Source organism: Lissotriton helveticus, chromosome 12, assembly GCF_964261635.1.
Source record: "Lissotriton helveticus chromosome 12, aLisHel1.1, whole genome shotgun sequence".
Taxonomy (NCBI): domain Eukaryota; kingdom Metazoa; phylum Chordata; class Amphibia; order Caudata; family Salamandridae; genus Lissotriton; species Lissotriton helveticus.
Genome location: NC_136073.1, coordinates 16,220,895 through 16,239,683, shown reverse-complemented (window position 1 = coordinate 16,239,683; position 18,789 = coordinate 16,220,895). Strand labels below are relative to the sequence as shown.

At 58.5% G+C, this 18,789-nt stretch overlaps 1 protein-coding gene across 1 annotated transcript in view; it reads right to left on the bottom strand.

The window, feature by feature from the left end:
* Positions 1-17,675, bottom strand: part of TLE2 (TLE family member 2, transcriptional corepressor) — a 221,309-nt gene extending 203,634 nt beyond the window's left edge. Inside the window, exon 1 of the mRNA XM_078669649.1 lies at positions 17,618-17,675. Coding sequence (XP_078525775.1) covers positions 17,618-17,641 — 24 coding nt within the window. The 5' untranslated portion in view covers positions 17,642-17,675. The remainder of the gene's footprint in view (positions 1-17,617) is intronic.
* Positions 17,676-18,789: the final 1,114 nt, after the last annotated feature.

Genomic DNA, 18,789 nt, shown 5'->3' with positions numbered 1-18,789 from the left:
TGCACCGCTGCTGCCTGTCCTCAGTACTGTGGTACCTGTTTTGTAGGGGAGCGATGCTTGCACCGTTGCTGCCTGTCCTCAGTACTGTGGCACCTGTTCTGTGGGGGAGCGATGCTTGCACCGCTGCTGCCTGTCCTCGGTACTGTGGTACCTGTTCTGTAGGGAGCGATGCTTGCACCGCTGCTGTCTGTCCTCAGTACTGTGGTACCTGTTCTGTAGGGGAGCGATGCTTGCACCGCTGCTGCCTGTCCTCAGTACTGTGGTACCTGTTCTGTAGGGAGCGATGCTTGCACCGCTGCTGTCTGTCCTCAGTACTGTGGTACCTGTTCTGTAGGGGAGCGATGCTTGCACCGCTGCTGCCTGTCCTCAGTACTGTGGTACCTGTTCTGTAGGGAGAGATGCTTGCACCGCTGCTGCCTGTCCTCAGTACTGTGGTACCTGTTCTGTAGGGAGAGATGCTTGCACCGCTGCTGCCTGTCCTCAGTACTGTGGTACCTGTTCTGTAGGGGAGTGATGCTTGCACCGCTGCTCCCTGTCCTCAGTACTGTGGTACCTGTTCTGTAGGGGAGCGATGCTTGCACCGCTCCTGCCTGTCCTCAGTACTGTGGTACCTGTTCTGTAGGGAGCGATGCTTGCACCGCTGCTGCCTGTCCTCAGTACTGTGGTACCTGTTCTGTAGGGTAGCGATGCTTGCACAGCTGCTGCCTGTCCTCAGTACTGTGGTACCTGTTCTGTAGGGAGAGATGCTTGCACCGCTGCTGCCTGTCCTCAGTACTGTGGTACCTGTTCTGTAGGGGAGCGATGCTTGCACCGCTGCTGCCTGTCCTCAGTACTGTGGTACCTGTTCTGTAGGGAGCGATGCTTGCACCGCTGCTGCCTGTCCTCAGTACTGTGGTACCTGTTCTGTAGGGGAGCGATGCTTGCACCGCTGCTGCCTGTCCTTGGTACTGCGGTACCTGTTCTACAGGGGAGCGATGCTTGCACCGCTGCTGCCTGTCCTCAGTACTGTGGTACCTGTTCTGTAGGGAGCGATGCTTCCACCGCTGCTGCCTGTCCTCAGTACTGTGGTACCTGTTCTGTAGGGAGCGATGCTTGCACCGCTGCTGCCTGTCCTCAGTACTGTGGTACCTGTTTTGTAGGGGAGCGATGCTTGCACCGTTGCTGCCTGTCCTCAGTACTGTGGCACCTGTTCTGTGGGGGAGCGATGCTTGCACCGCTGCTGCCTGTCCTCGGTACTGTGGTACCTGTTCTGTAGGGAGCAATACTTGCACCGCTGCTGCCTGTCCTCAGTACTGTGGTACCTGTTCTGTAGGGGAGCGATGCTTGCACCGCTGCTGCCTGTCCTCAGTACTGTGGTACCTGTTCTGTAGAGAGCGATGCTTGCACCGCTGCTGCCTGTCCTCAGTACTGTGGTACCTGTTCTGTAGGGAGAGATGCTTGCACCGCTGCTGCCTGTCCTCAGTACTGTGGTACCTGTTCTGTAGGGGAGAGATGCTTGCACCGCTGCTGCCTGTCCTCAGTACTGTGGTACCTGTTCTGTAGAGAGCGATGCTTGCACCGCTGCTGCCTGTCCTCAGTACTGTGGTACCTGTTCTGTAGGGAGAGATGCTTGCACCGCTGCTGCCTGTCCTCAGTACTGTGGTACCTGTTCTGTAGGGGAGCGATGCTTGCACAGCTGCTGCCTGTCCTCAGTACTGTGGTACCTCTTCTGTAGGGGAGCGATGCTTGCACCGCTGCTGCCTGTCCTCAGTACTGTGGCACCTGTTCTGTAGGGGAGCGATGCTTGCACCGCTGCTGCCTGTCCTCAGTACTGTGGTACCTGTTCTGTAGAGGAGCAATGCTTGAACCGCTGCTGCCTGTCCTCAGTACTGTGGTACCTGTTCTGTAGGGAGCGATGCTTGCACCGCTGCTACCTGTCCTCAGTACTGTGGTACCTGTTCTGTAGGGAGCGATGCTTGCACCGCTGCTGCCTGTCCTCGGTACTGTGGTACCTGTTCTGTAGGGAGCGATGCTTGCACCGCTGCTGCCTGTCCTCGGTACTGTGGTACCTCTTCTGTAGGGGAGCGATGCTTGCACCGCTGCTGTCTGTCCTCAGTACTGTGGTACCTGTTCTGTAGGGGAGCGATGCTTGCACCGCTGCTGTCTGTCCTCAGTACTGTGGTACCTGTTCTGTAGGGGAGCGATGCTTGCACCGCTGCTGCCTGTCCTCAGTACTGTGGTACCTGTTCTGTAGGGGAGCGATGCTTGCACCGCTGCTGCCTGTCCTCAGTACTGTGGTACCTGTTCTGTAGGGAGCGATGCTTGCTCGCTGCTGTCTGTCCTCGGTACTGTGGTACCTGTTCTGTAGGGAGCGATGCTTGCACCGCTGCTGCCTGTCCTCGGTACTGTGGTACCTGTTCTGTAGAGAGCGATGCTTGCACCGCTGCTGCCTGTCCTCAGTACTGTGGTACCTGTTCTGTAGGGAGAGATGCTTGCACCGCTGCTGCCTGTCCTCAGTACTGTGGTACCTGTTCTGTAGGGGAGAGATGCTTGCACAGCTGCTGCCTGTCCTCAGTACTGTGGTACCTCTTCTGTAGGGGAGCGATGCTTGCACCGCTGCTGCCTGTCCTCAGTACTGTGGCACCTGTTCTGTAGGGGAGCGATGCTTGCACCGCTGCTGCCTGTCCTCAGTACTGTGGTACCTGTTCTGTAGAGGAGCGATGCTTGCACCGCTGCTGCCTGTCCTCAGTACTGTGGTACCTGTTCTGTAGGGAGCGATGCTTGCACCGCTGCTGCCTGTCCTCAGTACTGTGGTACCTGTTCTGTAGGGAGCGATGCTTGCACCGCTGCTGCCTGTCCTCGGTACTGTGGTACCTGTTCTGTAGGGAGCGATGCTTGCACCGCTGCTGCCTGTCCTCGGTACTGTGGTACCTCTTCTGTAGGGGAGCGATGCTTGCACCGCTGCTGTCTGTCCTCAGTACTGTGGTACCTGTTCTGTAGGGGAGCGATGCTTGCACCGCTGCTGTCTGTCCTCAGTACTGTGGTACCTGTTCTGTAGGGGAGAGATGCTTGCACCGCTGCTGCCTGTCCTCAGTACTGTGGTACCTGTTCTGTAGGGGAGCGATGCTTGCACCGCTGCTGCCTGTCCTCAGTACTGTGGTACCTGTTCTGTAGGGAGCGATGCTTGCTCGCTGCTGTCTGTCCTCGGTACTGTGGTACCTGTTCTGTAGGGAGCGATGCTTGCACCGCTGCTGCCTGTCCTCGGTACTGTGGTACCTGTTCTGTAGGGAGCGATGCTTGCACCGCTGCTGCCTGTCCTCGGTACTGTGGTACCTGTTCTGTAGGGGAGCGATGCTTGCACCGCTGCTGCCTCTCCTCAGTACTGTGGTACCTGTTCAGGGGAGCGATGCTTGCACCGCTGCTGCCTGTTCTCAGTACTGTGGTACCTGTTCTGTAGGGGAGCGATGCTTGCACCGCTGCTGCCTGTCCTCAGTACTGTGGTACCTGTTCTGTAGGGGAGCGATGCTTGCACGGCTGCCTCCTGTCCTCAGTACTGTGGTACCTGTTCTGTAGGGGAGCGATGCTTGCACCGCTGCTGCCTGTCCTCAGTACTGTGGTACCTGTTCTGTAGGGGAGCGATGCTTGCTCGCTGCTGCCTGTCCTCAGTACTGTGGTACCTGTTCAGGGGAGCGATGCTTGCACCGCTGCTGCCTGTTCTCAGTACTGTGGTACCTGTTCTGTAGGGGAGTGATGCTTGCACCGCTGCTGCCTGTCCTCAGTACTGTGGTACCTGTTCTGTAGGGGAGCGATGCTTGCACCGCTGCTGCCTGTTCTCAGTACTGTGGTACCTGTTCTGTAGGGGAGTGATGCTTGCACCGCTGCTGCCTGTTCTCAGTACTGTGGTACCTGTTCTGTAGGGAGCGATGCTTGCACCGCTGCTGCCTGTCCTCAGTACTGTGGTACCTGTTCTGTAGGGGAGCGATGCTTGCACCGCTGCTGCCTGTCCTTGGTACTGTGGTCCTGTTCTGTAGGGAGCGATGCTTGCACCGCTGCTGCCTGTCCTCAGTACTGCGGTACCTGTTCTGTAGGGAGCGATGCTTGCACCGTTGCTGCCTGTCCTCGGTACTGTGGTACCTGTTCTGTAGGGAGCGATGCTTGCACCGCTGCTGTCTGTCCTCGGTACTGCGGTACCTGTTCTGTAGGGAGTGATGCTTGCACCGCTGCTGCCTGTCCTCAGTACTGTGGTACCTGTTCAGTAGGGGAGCGATGCTTGCACCGCTGCTGCCTGTCCTCCGTACGGTGGTACCTGTTCTGTAGGGAGCGATGCTTGCACCGCTGCTGCCTGTCCTCGGTACTGTCGTACCTGTTTTGTAGGGAGCGATGCTTGCACCGCTGCTGCCTGTCCTCGGTACTGTGGTACCTGTTTTGTAGGGAGCGATGCTTGCACCGCTGCTGTCTGTCCTCAGTACTGTGGTACCTGTTCAGGGGAGCGATGCTTGCACCGCTGCTGCCTGTCCTCAGTACTGTGGTACCTGTTCTATAGGGAGCGATGCTTGCACTGGTGCTGCCTGTCCTCAGTACTGTGGTACCTGTTCTGTAGGGGAGCGATGCTTGCACCGCTGCTGCCTGTCCTCGGAACTGTGGTACCTGTTCTGTAGGGGGCGATGCTTGCACCGTTGCTGCCTGTCCTCAGTACTGTGGTACCTGTTCTGTAGGGAGTGATGCTTGCACCGCTGCTGCCTGTCCTCTGTACTGTGGTACCTGTTCTGCAGGGGAGTGATGCTTGCACCGCTGCTGCCTGTCCTCAGTACTGTGGTACCTGTTCTGTAAGGAGCGATGCTTGCACCGCTGCTGCCTGTCCTCAGTACTGTGGTACCTGTTCTGTAGGGAGCGATGCTTGCACCGCTGCTGCCTGTCCTCAGTACTGTGGTACCTGTTCTGTAGGGGAGCGATGCTTACACCGCTGCTGCCTGTCCTCAGTACTGTGGTACCTGTTCTGTAGGGAGCGATGCTCGCACCGCTGCTGCCTGTCCTCAGTACTGTGGTACCTGTTCTGTAGGGAGCGATGCTTGCACCGCTGCTGCCTGTCCTCAGTACTGTGTTACCTGTTCTGTAGGGGAGCGATGCTTGCACCGCTGCTGCCTGTCCTCAGTACTGCGGTACCTGTTCTGTAGGGAGCGATGCTTGCACCGCTGCTGCCTGTCCTCAGTACTGTGGTACCTGTTCTGTAGGGAGCGATGCTTGCACCGCTGCTGCCTGTCCTCAGTACTGTGGTACCTGTTCAGGGGAGCGATGCTTGCACTGCTGCTGCCTGTCCTCAGTACTGTGGTACCTGTTCTGTAGGGAGCGATGCTTGCACCGTTGCTGCCTGTCCTCAGTACTGTGGTACCTGTTCTGTAGGGAGCGATGCTTGCACCGCTGCTGCCTGTCCTCAGTACTGTGGTACCTGTTCTGTAGGGGAGCGATGCTTGCACCGCTGCTGCCTGTCCTCAGTACTGTGGCACCTGTTCTGTAGGGGAGCGATGCTTGCACCGCTGCTGCCTGTCCTCAGTACTGTGGTACCTGTTCTGTAGAGGAGCAATGCTTGAACCGCTGCTGCCTGTCCTCAGTACTGTGGTACCTGTTCTGTAGGGAGCGATGCTTGCACCGCTGCTACCTGTCCTCAGTACTGTGGTACCTGTTCTGTAGGGAGCGATGCTTGCACCGCTGCTGCCTGTCCTCGGTACTGTGGTACCTGTTCTGTAGGGAGCGATGCTTGCACCGCTGCTGCCTGTCCTCGGTACTGTGGTACCTCTTCTGTAGGGGAGCGATGCTTGCACCGCTGCTGTCTGTCCTCAGTACTGTGGTACCTGTTCTGTAGGGGAGCGATGCTTGCACCGCTGCTGTCTGTCCTCAGTACTGTGGTACCTGTTCTGTAGGGGAGCGATGCTTGCACCGCTGCTGCCTGTCCTCAGTACTGTGGTACCTGTTCTGTAGGGGAGCGATGCTTGCACCGCTGCTGCCTGTCCTCAGTACTGTGGTACCTGTTCTGTAGGGAGCGATGCTTGCTCGCTGCTGTCTGTCCTCGGTACTGTGGTACCTGTTCTGTAGGGAGCGATGCTTGCACCGCTGCTGCCTGTCCTCGGTACTGTGGTACCTGTTCTGTAGAGAGCGATGCTTGCACCGCTGCTGCCTGTCCTCAGTACTGTGGTACCTGTTCTGTAGGGAGAGATGCTTGCACCGCTGCTGCCTGTCCTCAGTACTGTGGTACCTGTTCTGTAGGGGAGAGATGCTTGCACAGCTGCTGCCTGTCCTCAGTACTGTGGTACCTCTTCTGTAGGGGAGCGATGCTTGCACCGCTGCTGCCTGTCCTCAGTACTGTGGCACCTGTTCTGTAGGGGAGCGATGCTTGCACCGCTGCTGCCTGTCCTCAGTACTGTGGTACCTGTTCTGTAGAGGAGCGATGCTTGCACCGCTGCTGCCTGTCCTCAGTACTGTGGTACCTGTTCTGTAGGGAGCGATGCTTGCACCGCTGCTGCCTGTCCTCAGTACTGTGGTACCTGTTCTGTAGGGAGCGATGCTTGCACCGCTGCTGCCTGTCCTCGGTACTGTGGTACCTGTTCTGTAGGGAGCGATGCTTGCACCGCTGCTGCCTGTCCTCGGTACTGTGGTACCTCTTCTGTAGGGGAGCGATGCTTGCACCGCTGCTGTCTGTCCTCAGTACTGTGGTACCTGTTCTGTAGGGGAGCGATGCTTGCACCGCTGCTGTCTGTCCTCAGTACTGTGGTACCTGTTCTGTAGGGGAGAGATGCTTGCACCGCTGCTGCCTGTCCTCAGTACTGTGGTACCTGTTCTGTAGGGGAGCGATGCTTGCACCGCTGCTGCCTGTCCTCAGTACTGTGGTACCTGTTCTGTAGGGAGCGATGCTTGCTCGCTGCTGTCTGTCCTCGGTACTGTGGTACCTGTTCTGTAGGGAGCGATGCTTGCACCGCTGCTGCCTGTCCTCGGTACTGTGGTACCTGTTCTGTAGGGAGCGATGCTTGCACCGCTGCTGCCTGTCCTCGGTACTGTGGTACCTGTTCTGTAGGGGAGCGATGCTTGCACCGCTGCTGCCTCTCCTCAGTACTGTGGTACCTGTTCAGGGGAGCGATGCTTGCACCGCTGCTGCCTGTTCTCAGTACTGTGGTACCTGTTCTGTAGGGGAGCGATGCTTGCACCGCTGCTGCCTGTCCTCAGTACTGTGGTACCTGTTCTGTAGGGGAGCGATGCTTGCACGGCTGCCTCCTGTCCTCAGTACTGTGGTACCTGTTCTGTAGGGGAGCGATGCTTGCACCGCTGCTGCCTGTCCTCAGTACTGTGGTACCTGTTCTGTAGGGGAGCGATGCTTGCTCGCTGCTGCCTGTCCTCAGTACTGTGGTACCTGTTCAGGGGAGCGATGCTTGCACCGCTGCTGCCTGTTCTCAGTACTGTGGTACCTGTTCTGTAGGGGAGTGATGCTTGCACCGCTGCTGCCTGTCCTCAGTACTGTGGTACCTGTTCTGTAGGGGAGCGATGCTTGCACCGCTGCTGCCTGTTCTCAGTACTGTGGTACCTGTTCTGTAGGGGAGTGATGCTTGCACCGCTGCTGCCTGTTCTCAGTACTGTGGTACCTGTTCTGTAGGGAGCGATGCTTGCACCGCTGCTGCCTGTCCTCAGTACTGTGGTACCTGTTCTGTAGGGGAGCGATGCTTGCACCGCTGCTGCCTGTCCTTGGTACTGTGGTCCTGTTCTGTAGGGAGCGATGCTTGCACCGCTGCTGCCTGTCCTCAGTACTGCGGTACCTGTTCTGTAGGGAGCGATGCTTGCACCGTTGCTGCCTGTCCTCGGTACTGTGGTACCTGTTCTGTAGGGAGCGATGCTTGCACCGCTGCTGTCTGTCCTCGGTACTGCGGTACCTGTTCTGTAGGGAGTGATGCTTGCACCGCTGCTGCCTGTCCTCAGTACTGTGGTACCTGTTCAGTAGGGGAGCGATGCTTGCACCGCTGCTGCCTGTCCTCCGTACGGTGGTACCTGTTCTGTAGGGAGCGATGCTTGCACCGCTGCTGCCTGTCCTCGGTACTGTCGTACCTGTTTTGTAGGGAGCGATGCTTGCACCGCTGCTGCCTGTCCTCGGTACTGTGGTACCTGTTTTGTAGGGAGCGATGCTTGCACCGCTGCTGTCTGTCCTCAGTACTGTGGTACCTGTTCAGGGGAGCGATGCTTGCACCGCTGCTGCCTGTCCTCAGTACTGTGGTACCTGTTCTATAGGGAGCGATGCTTGCACTGGTGCTGCCTGTCCTCAGTACTGTGGTACCTGTTCTGTAGGGGAGCGATGCTTGCACCGCTGCTGCCTGTCCTCGGAACTGTGGTACCTGTTCTGTAGGGGGCGATGCTTGCACCGTTGCTGCCTGTCCTCAGTACTGTGGTACCTGTTCTGTAGGGAGTGATGCTTGCACCGCTGCTGCCTGTCCTCTGTACTGTGGTACCTGTTCTGCAGGGGAGTGATGCTTGCACCGCTGCTGCCTGTCCTCAGTACTGTGGTACCTGTTCTGTAAGGAGCGATGCTTGCACCGCTGCTGCCTGTCCTCAGTACTGTGGTACCTGTTCTGTAGGGAGCGATGCTTGCACCGCTGCTGCCTGTCCTCAGTACTGTGGTACCTGTTCTGTAGGGGAGCGATGCTTACACCGCTGCTGCCTGTCCTCAGTACTGTGGTACCTGTTCTGTAGGGAGCGATGCTCGCACCGCTGCTGCCTGTCCTCAGTACTGTGGTACCTGTTCTGTAGGGAGCGATGCTTGCACCGCTGCTGCCTGTCCTCAGTACTGTGTTACCTGTTCTGTAGGGGAGCGATGCTTGCACCGCTGCTGCCTGTCCTCAGTACTGCGGTACCTGTTCTGTAGGGAGCGATGCTTGCACCGCTGCTGCCTGTCCTCAGTACTGTGGTACCTGTTCTGTAGGGAGCGATGCTTGCACCGCTGCTGCCTGTCCTCAGTACTGTGGTACCTGTTCAGGGGAGCGATGCTTGCACTGCTGCTGCCTGTCCTCAGTACTGTGGTACCTGTTCTGTAGGGAGCGATGCTTGCACCGTTGCTGCCTGTCCTCAGTACTGTGGTACCTGTTCTGTAGGGAGCGATGCTTGCACCGCTGCTGCCTGTCCTCAGTACTGTGGTACCTGTTCTGTAGGGGAGCGATGCTTGCACAGCTGCTGCCTGTCCTCAGTACTGTGGTACCTGCTCTGTAGGGAGCGATGCTTGCACCGCTGCTGCCTGTCCTCAGTACTGTGGTACCTGTTCTGTAGGGAGCGATGCTTGCACCGCTGCTGCCTGTCCTCAGTACTGTGGTACCTGTTCTGTAGGGAGCGATGCTTGCACAGCTGCTGTCTGTCCTCGGTACTGTGGTACCTGTTCTGTAGGGAGTGATGCTTGCACCGCTGCTGCCTGTCCTCAGTACTGTGGTGCCTGTTCTATAGGGAGCGATGCTTGCACCGCTGCTGCCTGTCCTCAGTACTGTGGTACCTGTTCACGGGAGCGATGCTTGCACTGCTGCTGCCTGTCCTCAGTACTGTGGTACCTGTTCTGTAGGGAGCGATGCTTGCACCGCTGCTGTCTGTCCTCAGTACTGTGGTACCTGTTCTGTAGGGAGCGATGCTTGCACCGCTGCTGCCTGTCCTCAGTACTGTGGTACCTGTTCAGTAGGGAGCGATGCTTGCACCGCTGCCGCCTGTACTCAGTACTGTGGTACCTGTTCAGTAGGGGAGTGATGCTTGCACCGCTGCTGCCTGTCCTTAGTACTGTGGTACCTGTTCAGTAGGGGAGCGATGCTTGCACCGCTGCCGTCTGTCCTCAGTACTGTGGTACCTGTTCAGTAGGGAGCGATGCTTGCACCGCTGCCGCCTGTACTCAGTACTGTGGTACCTGTTCAGTAGGGGAGTGATGCTTGCACCGCTGCCGCCTGTCCTCCGTACTCTGGTACCTGTTCTGTAGGAAGCGATGCTTGCACCGCTGCTGCCTGTCCTCAGTACTGTGGTACCTGTTCTGTAGGGAGCGATGCTTGCACTGCTGCTGCCTGTCCTCAGTACTGTGGTACCTGTTCTGTAGGGAGCGATGCTTGCACCGCTGCTGCCTGTCCTCAGTACTGTGGTACCTGTTCAGGGGAGCGATGCTTGCACTGGTGCTGCCTGTCCTCAGTACTGTGGTACCTGTTCTGTAGGGAGCGATGCTTGCACCGCTGCTGCCTGTCCTCAGTACTGTGGTACCTGTTCAGGGGAGCGATGCTTGCACCGCTGCTGCCTGTCCTCAGTACTGTGGTACCTGTTCTGTAGGGAGCGATGCTTGCACCGCTGCTGCCTGTCCTCAGTACTGTGGTACCTGTTCAGGGGAGCGATGCTTGCACCGCTACTGCCTGTCCTCAGTACTGTGGTACCTGTTCTATAGTGAGCGATGCTTGCACTGGTGCTGCCTGTCCTCAGTACTGTGGTACCTGTTCTGTAGGGGAGCGATGCTTGCACCGCTGCTGCCTGTCCTCAGTACTGTGGTACCTGTTCTGTAGGGAGCGATGCTTGCACTGCTGCTGCCTGTCCTTGGTACTGTGGTCCTGTTCTGTAAGGAGCAATGCTTGCACCGCTGCTGCCTGTCCTCAGTACTGTGGTACCTCTTCTGTAGGGGAGTGATGCTTGCACCGCTGCTGCCTGTCCTCGGTACTGTGGTACCTGTTCTGTAGGGAGCGATGCTTGCACCGCTGCTGCCTGTCCTCAGTACTGTGGTACCTGTTCAGGGGAGCGATGATTGCACCGCTGCTGCCTGTCCTCAGTACTGTGGCACCTGTTCTGTGGGGGAGCGATGCTTGCACCGCTGCTGCCTGTCCTCGGTACTGTGGTACCTGTTCTGTAGGGGAGCGATGCTTGCTCGCTGCTCCCTGTCCTCAGTACTGTGGTACCTGTTCTGTAGGGAGCGATGCTTGCACCGCTGCTGTCTGTCCTCAGTACTGTGGTACCTGTTCTGTAGGGGAGCGATGCTTGCACCGCTGCTGCCTGTCCTCAGTACTGTGGCACCTGTTCTATAGGGAGTGATGCTTGTACCGCTGCTGCCTGTCCTCAGTACTGTGGTACCTGTTCTGTAGAGAGCGATGCTTGCACCGCTGCTGCCTGTCCTCAGTACTGTGGTACCTGTTCTGTAGGGGAGCGATGCTTGCACCGGTGCTGCCTGTCCTCAGTACTGTGGTACCTGTTCTGTAGGGAGCGATGCTTGCACCGCTACTGCCTGTCCTCAGTACTGTGGTACCTGTTCTGCAGGGAGCGATGCTTGCACCGCTGCTGCCTGTCCTCAGTACTGTGGTACCTGTTCTGTAGGGGAGCGATGCTTGCACCGGTGCTGCCTGTCCTCAGTACTGTGGTACCTGTTCTGTAGGGGAGCGATGCTTGCACCGCTACTGCCTGTCCTCAGTACTGTGGTACCTGTTCTGTAGGGAGCGATGCTTGCACCGCTGCTGCCTGTCCTCAGTACTGTGGTACCTGTTCTGTAGGGGAGCGATGCTTGCACCGCTGCTGCCTGTCCTCAGTACTGTGGCACCTGTTCTATAGGGAGTGATGCTTGCACCGCTGCTGCCTGTCCTCAGTACTGTGGTACCTGTTCTGTAGAGAGCGATGCTTGCACCGCTGCTGCCTGTCCTCAGTACTGTGGTACCTGTTCTGTAGGGGAGCGATGCTTGCACCGGTGCTGCCTGTCCTCAGTACTGTGGTACCTGTTCTGTAGAGAGCGATGCTTGCACCGCTGCTGCCTGTCCTCAGTACTGTGGTACCTGTTCTGTAGGGGAGCGATGCTTGCACCGGTGCTGCCTGTCCTCAGTACTGTGGTACCTGTTCTGTAGGGGAGCGATGCTTGCCCCGCTGTTGCCTGTCCTCAGTACTGTGGTACCTGTTCTGTAGGGAGCGATGCTTGCACCGCTGCTGCCTGTCCTCTGTACTGTGGTACCTGTTCTGTAGGGAGCGATGCTTGCACCGCTGCTGCCTGTCCTCAGTACTGTGGTACCTGTTCTGTAGGGGAGCTATGCTTGCACCGCTGCTGCCTGTCCTCAGTACTGTGGTACCTGTTCTGTAGAGAGTGATGCTTGCACCGCTGCTGCCTGTCCTCAGTACTGTGGTACCTGTTCTGTAGGGAGCGATGCTTGCACCGCTGCTGCCTGTCCTCAGTACTGTGGTACCTGTTCTGTAGGGGAGCGATGCTTGCACCGCTGCTGCCTGTCCTCAGTACTGTGGTACCTGTTATTTAGGGAGCGATGCTTGCACCGCTGCTGCCTGTCCTCAGTACTGTGGTACCTGTTCTGTAGGGAGCGATGCTTGCACCGCTGCTGCCTGTCCTCAGTACTGTGGTACCTGTTCTGTAGGGGAGCGATGCTTGCACCGCTACCACCTGTCCTTAGTACTGTGGTACCTGTTCTGTAGGGAGCGATGCTTGCACCGCTGCTGCCTGTCCTCGGTACTGTGGTACCTGTTCTGTAGGGGAGCGATGCTTGCACCGCTGCTGCCTGTCCTCTGTACTGTGGTACCTGTTCTGCAGGGAGCGATGCTTGCACCGTTGCTGCCTGTCCTCAGTACTGTGGTACCTGTTCTGTAGGGGAGCGATGCTTGCGCCGCTGCTGCCTGTCCTCAGTACTGTGGTACCTGTTCTGTAGGGGAGCGATGCTTGCACCGCTGCTGCCTGTCCTCGGTACTGTGTTACCTGTCCTGTAAGGGAGCGATGCTTGCACCGCTGCCGCCTGTCCTCAGTACTGTGGTACCTGTTCTGTGGGGGAGCGATGCTTGCACCGCTGCTGCCTGTCCTCGGTACTGTGGTACCTGTTCTGTGGGGGAGCGATGCTTGCACCGCTGCTGCCTGTCCTCAGTACTGTGGTACCTGTTCTGTGGGGGAGCGATGCTTGCACCGCTGCTGCCTGTCCTCAGTACTGTGGTACCTGTTCTGTAGGGAGCAATGCTTGCACCGCTGCTGCCTGTCCTCGGTACTGTGGTACCTGTTCTGTAGGGAGCGATGCTTGCACCGCTGCTGCCTGTCCTCTGTACTGTGGTACCTGTTCTGTAGGGAGCGATGCTTGCACCGCTGCTGCCTGTCCTCAGTACTGTGGTACCTGTTCTGTAGGGGAGCGATGCTTGCACCGCTGCTGCCTGTCCTCAGTACTGTGGTACCTGTTCTGTAGGGGGGGGATGCTTGCACCGCTGCCGCCTGTCCTCAGTACTGTGGTACCTGTTCTGTGGGGGAGCGATGCTTGCACCGCTGCTGCCTGTCCTCGGTACTGTGGTACCTGTTCTGTGGGGGAGCGATGCTTGCACCGCTGCTGCCTGTCCTCAGTACTGTGGTACCTGTTCTGTGGGGGAGCGATGCTTGCACCGCTGCTGCCTGTCCTCAGTACTGTGGTACCTGTTCTGTAGGGGAGCGATGCTTGCACCGCTCCTGCCTGTCCTCAGTACTGTGGTACCTGTTCTGTAAGGAGCGATGCTTGCACCGCTGCTGCCTGTCCTCAGTACTGTGGTACCTGTTCTCTAGGGAGTGATGCTTGCACCGCTGGTGCCTGTCCTCAGTACTGTGGTACCTGTTCTGTAGGGGGGGGATGCTTGCACCGCTGGTGCCTGTCCTCAGTACTGTGGTACCTGTTCTGTAGGGAGCGATGCTTGCACCGCTGCTACCTGTCCTCAGTACTGTGGTACCTGTTCTGTAGGGAGCGATGCTTGCACCGCTGCTGCCTGTCCTCAGTACTGTGGTACCTGTTCTGTAGGGAGTGATGCTTGCACCGCTGCTGCCTGTCCTCAGTACTGTGGTACCTGTTCTGTAGGGGAGCGATGCTTGCACCGCTGCTGCCTGTCCTCAGTACTGTGGTACCTGTTCTGTAGGGAGCGATGCTTGCACCGCTGCTGCCTGTCCTCAGTACTGTGGTACCTGTTCAGGGGAGCGATGCTTGCACCGCTGCTGCCTGTCCTCAGTACTGTGGTACCTGTTCTGTAGGGAGCGATGCTTGCACCGCTGCTGCCTGTCCTCAGTACTGTGGTACCTGTTCTGTAGGGGAGCGATGCTTGCTCGCTGCTCCCTGTCCTCAGTACTGTGGTACCTGTTCTGTAGGGAGCGATGCTTGCACCGCTGCTGTCTGTTCTCAGTACTGTGGTACCTGTTCTGTAGGGAGCGATGCTTGCACCGCTGCTGCCTGTCCTCAGTACTGTGGTACCTGTTCTGTAGGGGAGCGATGCTTGCACCGCTGCTGCCTGTCCTCAGTACTGTGGTACCTGTTCTGTAGGGGGAGATGCTTGCACCGCTGCTGCCTGTCCTCGGTACTGTGGTACCTGTTCTGTAGGGAGCGATGCTTGCACCGTTGCTGCCTGTCCTCGGTACTGTGGTACCTGTTCTGCAGGGAGTGATGCTTGCACCGCTGCCGCCTGTCCTCAGTGCTGTGGTACCTGTTCTGTAGGGGGGTGATGCTTGCACCGCTGCTGCCTGTCCTCAGTACTGTGGTACCTGTTCTGTAGGGGAGCGATGCTTGCACCGCTGCTGCCTGTCCTCAGTACTGTGGTACCTGTTCTGTAGGGAGCGATGCTTGCACCGCTGCTGCCTGTCCTCAGTACTGTGGTACCTGTTCTGTAGGGAGCGATGCTTGCGCAGCTGCTGCCTGTCCTCTGTACTGTGGTACCTGTTATGTAGGGAGCCATGCTTGCACCGCTGCTGCCTGTCCTCAGTACTGTGGTACCTGTTCTGTAGGGGGGGGATGCTTGCACCGCTGCCGCCTGTCCTCAGTACTGTGGTACCTGTTCTGTGGGGGAGCGATGCTTGCACCGCTGCTGCCTGTCCTCGGTACTGTGGTACCTGTTCTGTGGGGGAGCGATGCTTGCACCGCTGCTGCCTGTCCTCAGTACTGTGGTACCTGTTCTGTGGGGGAGCGATGCTTGCACCGCTGCTGCCTGTCCTCAGTACTGTGGTACCTGTTCTGTAGGGGAGCGATGCTTGCACCGCTCCTGCCTGTCCTCAGTACTGTGGTACCTGTTCTGTAAGGAGCGATGCTTGCACCGCTGCTGCCTGTCCTCAGTACTGTGGTACCTGTTCTCTAGGGAGTGATGCTTGCACCGCTGGTGCCTGTCCTCAGTACTGTGGTACCTGTTCTGTAGGGGGGGGATGCTTGCACCGCTGGTGCCTGTCCTCAGTACTGTGGTACCTGTTCTGTAGGGAGCGATGCTTGCACCGCTGCTACCTGTCCTCAGTACTGTGGTACCTGTTCTGTAGGGAGCGATGCTTGCACCGCTGCTGCCTGTCCTCAGTACTGTGGTACCTGTTCTGTAGGGAGTGATGCTTGCACCGCTGCTGCCTGTCCTCAGTACTGTGGTACCTGTTCTGTAGGGGAGCGATGCTTGCACCGCTGCTGCCTGTCCTCAGTACTGTGGTACCTGTTCTGTAGGGAGCGATGCTTGCACCGCTGCTGCCTGTCCTCAGTACTGTGGTACCTGTTCAGGGGAGCGATGCTTGCACCGCTGCTGCCTGTCCTCAGTACTGTGGTACCTGTTCTGTAGGGAGCGATGCTTGCACCGCTGCTGCCTGTCCTCAGTACTGTGGTACCTGTTCTGTAGGGGAGCGATGCTTGCTCGCTGCTCCCTGTCCTCAGTACTGTGGTACCTGTTCTGTAGGGAGCGATGCTTGCACCGCTGCTGTCTGTTCTCAGTACTGTGGTACCTGTTATGTAGGGAGCGATGCTTGCACCGCTGCTGCCTGTCCTCTGTACTGTGGTACCTGTTATGTAGGGAGCCATGCTTGCACCGCTGCTGCCTGTCCTCAGTACTGTGGTACCTGTTCTGTAGAGAGCGATGCTTGCACCGCTGCTGCCTGTCCTCTGTACTGTGGTACCTGTTCTGTAGGGAGCGATGCTTGCACCGCTGCTGCCTGTCCTCAGTACTGTGGTACCTGTTCTGTAGGGAGCGATGCTTGCACCGCTGCTGCCTGTCCTCAGTACTGTGGTACCTGTTCTGTAGGGAGCGATGCTTGCGCAGCTGCTGCCTGTCCTCTGTACTGTGGTACCTGTTATGTAGGGAGCGATGCTTGCACCGCTGCTGCCTGTCCTCAGTACTGTGGTACCTGTTCTGTAGGGAGCGATGCTTGCACCGCTGCTGTCTGTCCTTAGTACTGTGGTACCTGTTCTGTAGGGAGCGATGCTTGCACCGCTGCTGCCTGTCCTCAGTACTGTGGTACCTGTTCTATAGGGAGTGATGCTTGCACCGCTGCTGCCTGTCCTCAGTACTGTGGTACCTGTTCTGTAGGGAGCGATGCTTGCACCGCTGCTGCCTGTCCTCAGTACTGTGGTACCTGTTCTGTAGGGAGCGATGCTTGCACCGCTGCTGCCTGTCCTCAGTACTGTGGTACCTGTTCTGTAGGGAACGATGCTTGCACCGCTGCTGCCTGTCCTCAGTACTGTGGTACCTGTTCTGTAGGGGAGCGATGCTTGCACCGGTGCTGCCTGTCCTCAGTACTGTGGTACCTGTTCTGTAGAGAGCGATGCTTGCACCGCTGCTGCCTGTCCTCTGTACTGTGGTACCTGTTATGTAGGGAGCGATGCTTGCACTGCTGCTGCCTGTGATGCAGCTGTGATGTGACTGAGGAACACTCACTGCTATTGCCTGTGCAGTACATATTTAGAGTATGAGAAGGAAGCTTGCACTCCTGCCAGTTGTGCTGTACCTGTTGTGTGTCAGAACCTTGCAAAGCTTCTGGTTGTGCTATACTGATTGAGTGAGGGAAGCTTACACTGCTGCTGTCAGTGCTGCACCTGCCCTGTGCGTGAGGGAAGCTTGCACTGCTGCTGTCAGTGCTGCACCTGCCCTGTGCGTGAGGGAAGCTTGCACTGCTGCTGTCTGTGCTGCACCCGTCCTGTGCGTGAGGGGAGCTTGCACTGCTGCTGTCTGTGCTGTACCCGTCCTGTGCGTGAGGGAAGCTTGCACTGCTGCTGTCTGTGCTGCACCCGTCCTGTGCGTGAGGGGAGCTTGCACTGCTGCTGTCAGTGCTGCACCTGCCCTGTGCGTGAGGGAAGCTTGCACTGCTGCTGTCAGTGCTGCACCTGCCCTGTGCGTGAGGGGAGCTTGCACTGCTGCTGTCAGTGCTGCACCTGCCCTGTGCGTGAGGGAAGCTTGCACTGCTGCTGTCAGTGCTGCACCTGCCCTGTGCGTGAGGGAAGCTTGCACTGCTGCTGTCTGTGCTGTACCCGTCCTGTGCGTTAGGGAAGCTTGCACTGCTGCTGTCTGTGCTGCACCCGTCCTGTGCGTGAGGGGAGCTTGCACTGCTGCTGTCAGTGCTGCACCTGCCCTGTGCGTGAGGGAAGCTTGCACTGCTGCTGTCAGTGCTGCACCTGCCCTGTGCGTGAGGGAAGCTTGCACTGCTGCTGTCTGTGCTGCACCCGTCCTGTGCGTGAGGGGAGCTTGCACTGCTGCTGTATGTGCTGTACCTGTCCTGTTGTGTGAGGGGCTGGCATTGGCCGACCCCTGGTGTACCCTCTCGTCGCCCACACCCCCTGCGCACGCACACACGCACGATCCAACTATCAACCCCCCCCCCCCCCCCCCCTCCACGGACCCCCACGCTGCCCTCCCCCTCCACGGACCCCCACACTGCCCCCCCTCCAGCACTCACCGGGTGTCTGCCTTGAGGATACATCACCAGGATCCCTGGCCGGAGATGAAGAGGAGAAAAACATTCATGAGAAGGAAAAATATAAAAATCCACAACTTCGGGGGTGTTGAAGTCCGGGGAGGGGGTGGGGGGGGGGGGGTGGGGGGCCGTCGATCCGAGACCGAAGGGGACTCGATGTTCAAACCTCTCTGCCCGTCTCTGGGAGTGAAGGGCTCCGACTGAGCCGGAGAGAGAGGCAGGAGCTCTCTGGATCAGAGGAGGGAGGGAAGGAGCTGGTGGGAGAGAGGCAGGAGCCCTCTGGGTCAGAGGAGGGAGAGAGGGAGCTGGTGAGGGAGAGGCAGGAGCCCTCTGGATCAGAGGAGGGAGGGAGCTGGTGGGAGAGAGGCGGGAGCCCTCTGCCTGGATCAGAGGAGGGAGGGGGGGGCTGGTGGGAGAGAGGCAGGAGCCCTCTGGATCAGAGGAGGGAGGGGGGAGCTGGTGGGAGAGAGGCGGGAGCCCTCTGGATCAGAGGAGGGAGGAAGGGAGCTGGTGGGAGAGAGGCAGGAGCCCTCTGGATCAGAGGAGGGAGGGGGGAGCTGGTGGGAGAGAGGCAGGAGCTCTCTGGATCAGAGGAGGGAGGGAGCTGGTGGGAGAGAGGCAGGAGCTCTCTGGATCAGAGGAGGGAGGAAGGGAGCTGGTGGGAGAGAGGCAGGAGCTCCCTGGATCAGAGGAGGGAGGGAAGGAGCTGGTGGGAGAGAGGCAGGAGCTCTCTGGATCAGAGGAGGGAGGGAAGGAGCTGGTGGGAGAGAGGCAGGAGCCCTCTGGATCAGAGGAGGGAGAGAGGGAGCTGGTGAGGGAGAGGCAGGAGCCCTCTGGATCAGAGGAGGGAGGGAGCTGGTGGGAGAGAGGCGGGAGCTGTCTGGATCAGAGGAGGGAGGGGGGAGCTGGTGGGAGAGAGGCAGGAGCTCTCTGGATCAGAGGAGGGAGGGAGCTGGTGGGAGAGAGGCAGGAGCTCTCTGGATCAGAGGAGGGAGGAAGGGAGCTGGTGGGAGAGAGGCAGGAGCTCCCTGGATCAGAGGAGGGAGGGAAGGAGCTGGTGGGAGAGAGGCAGGAGCTCTCTGGATCAGAGGAGGGAGGGAAGGAGCTGGTGGGAGAGAGGCAGGAGCCCTCTGGATCAGAGGAGGGAGAGAGGG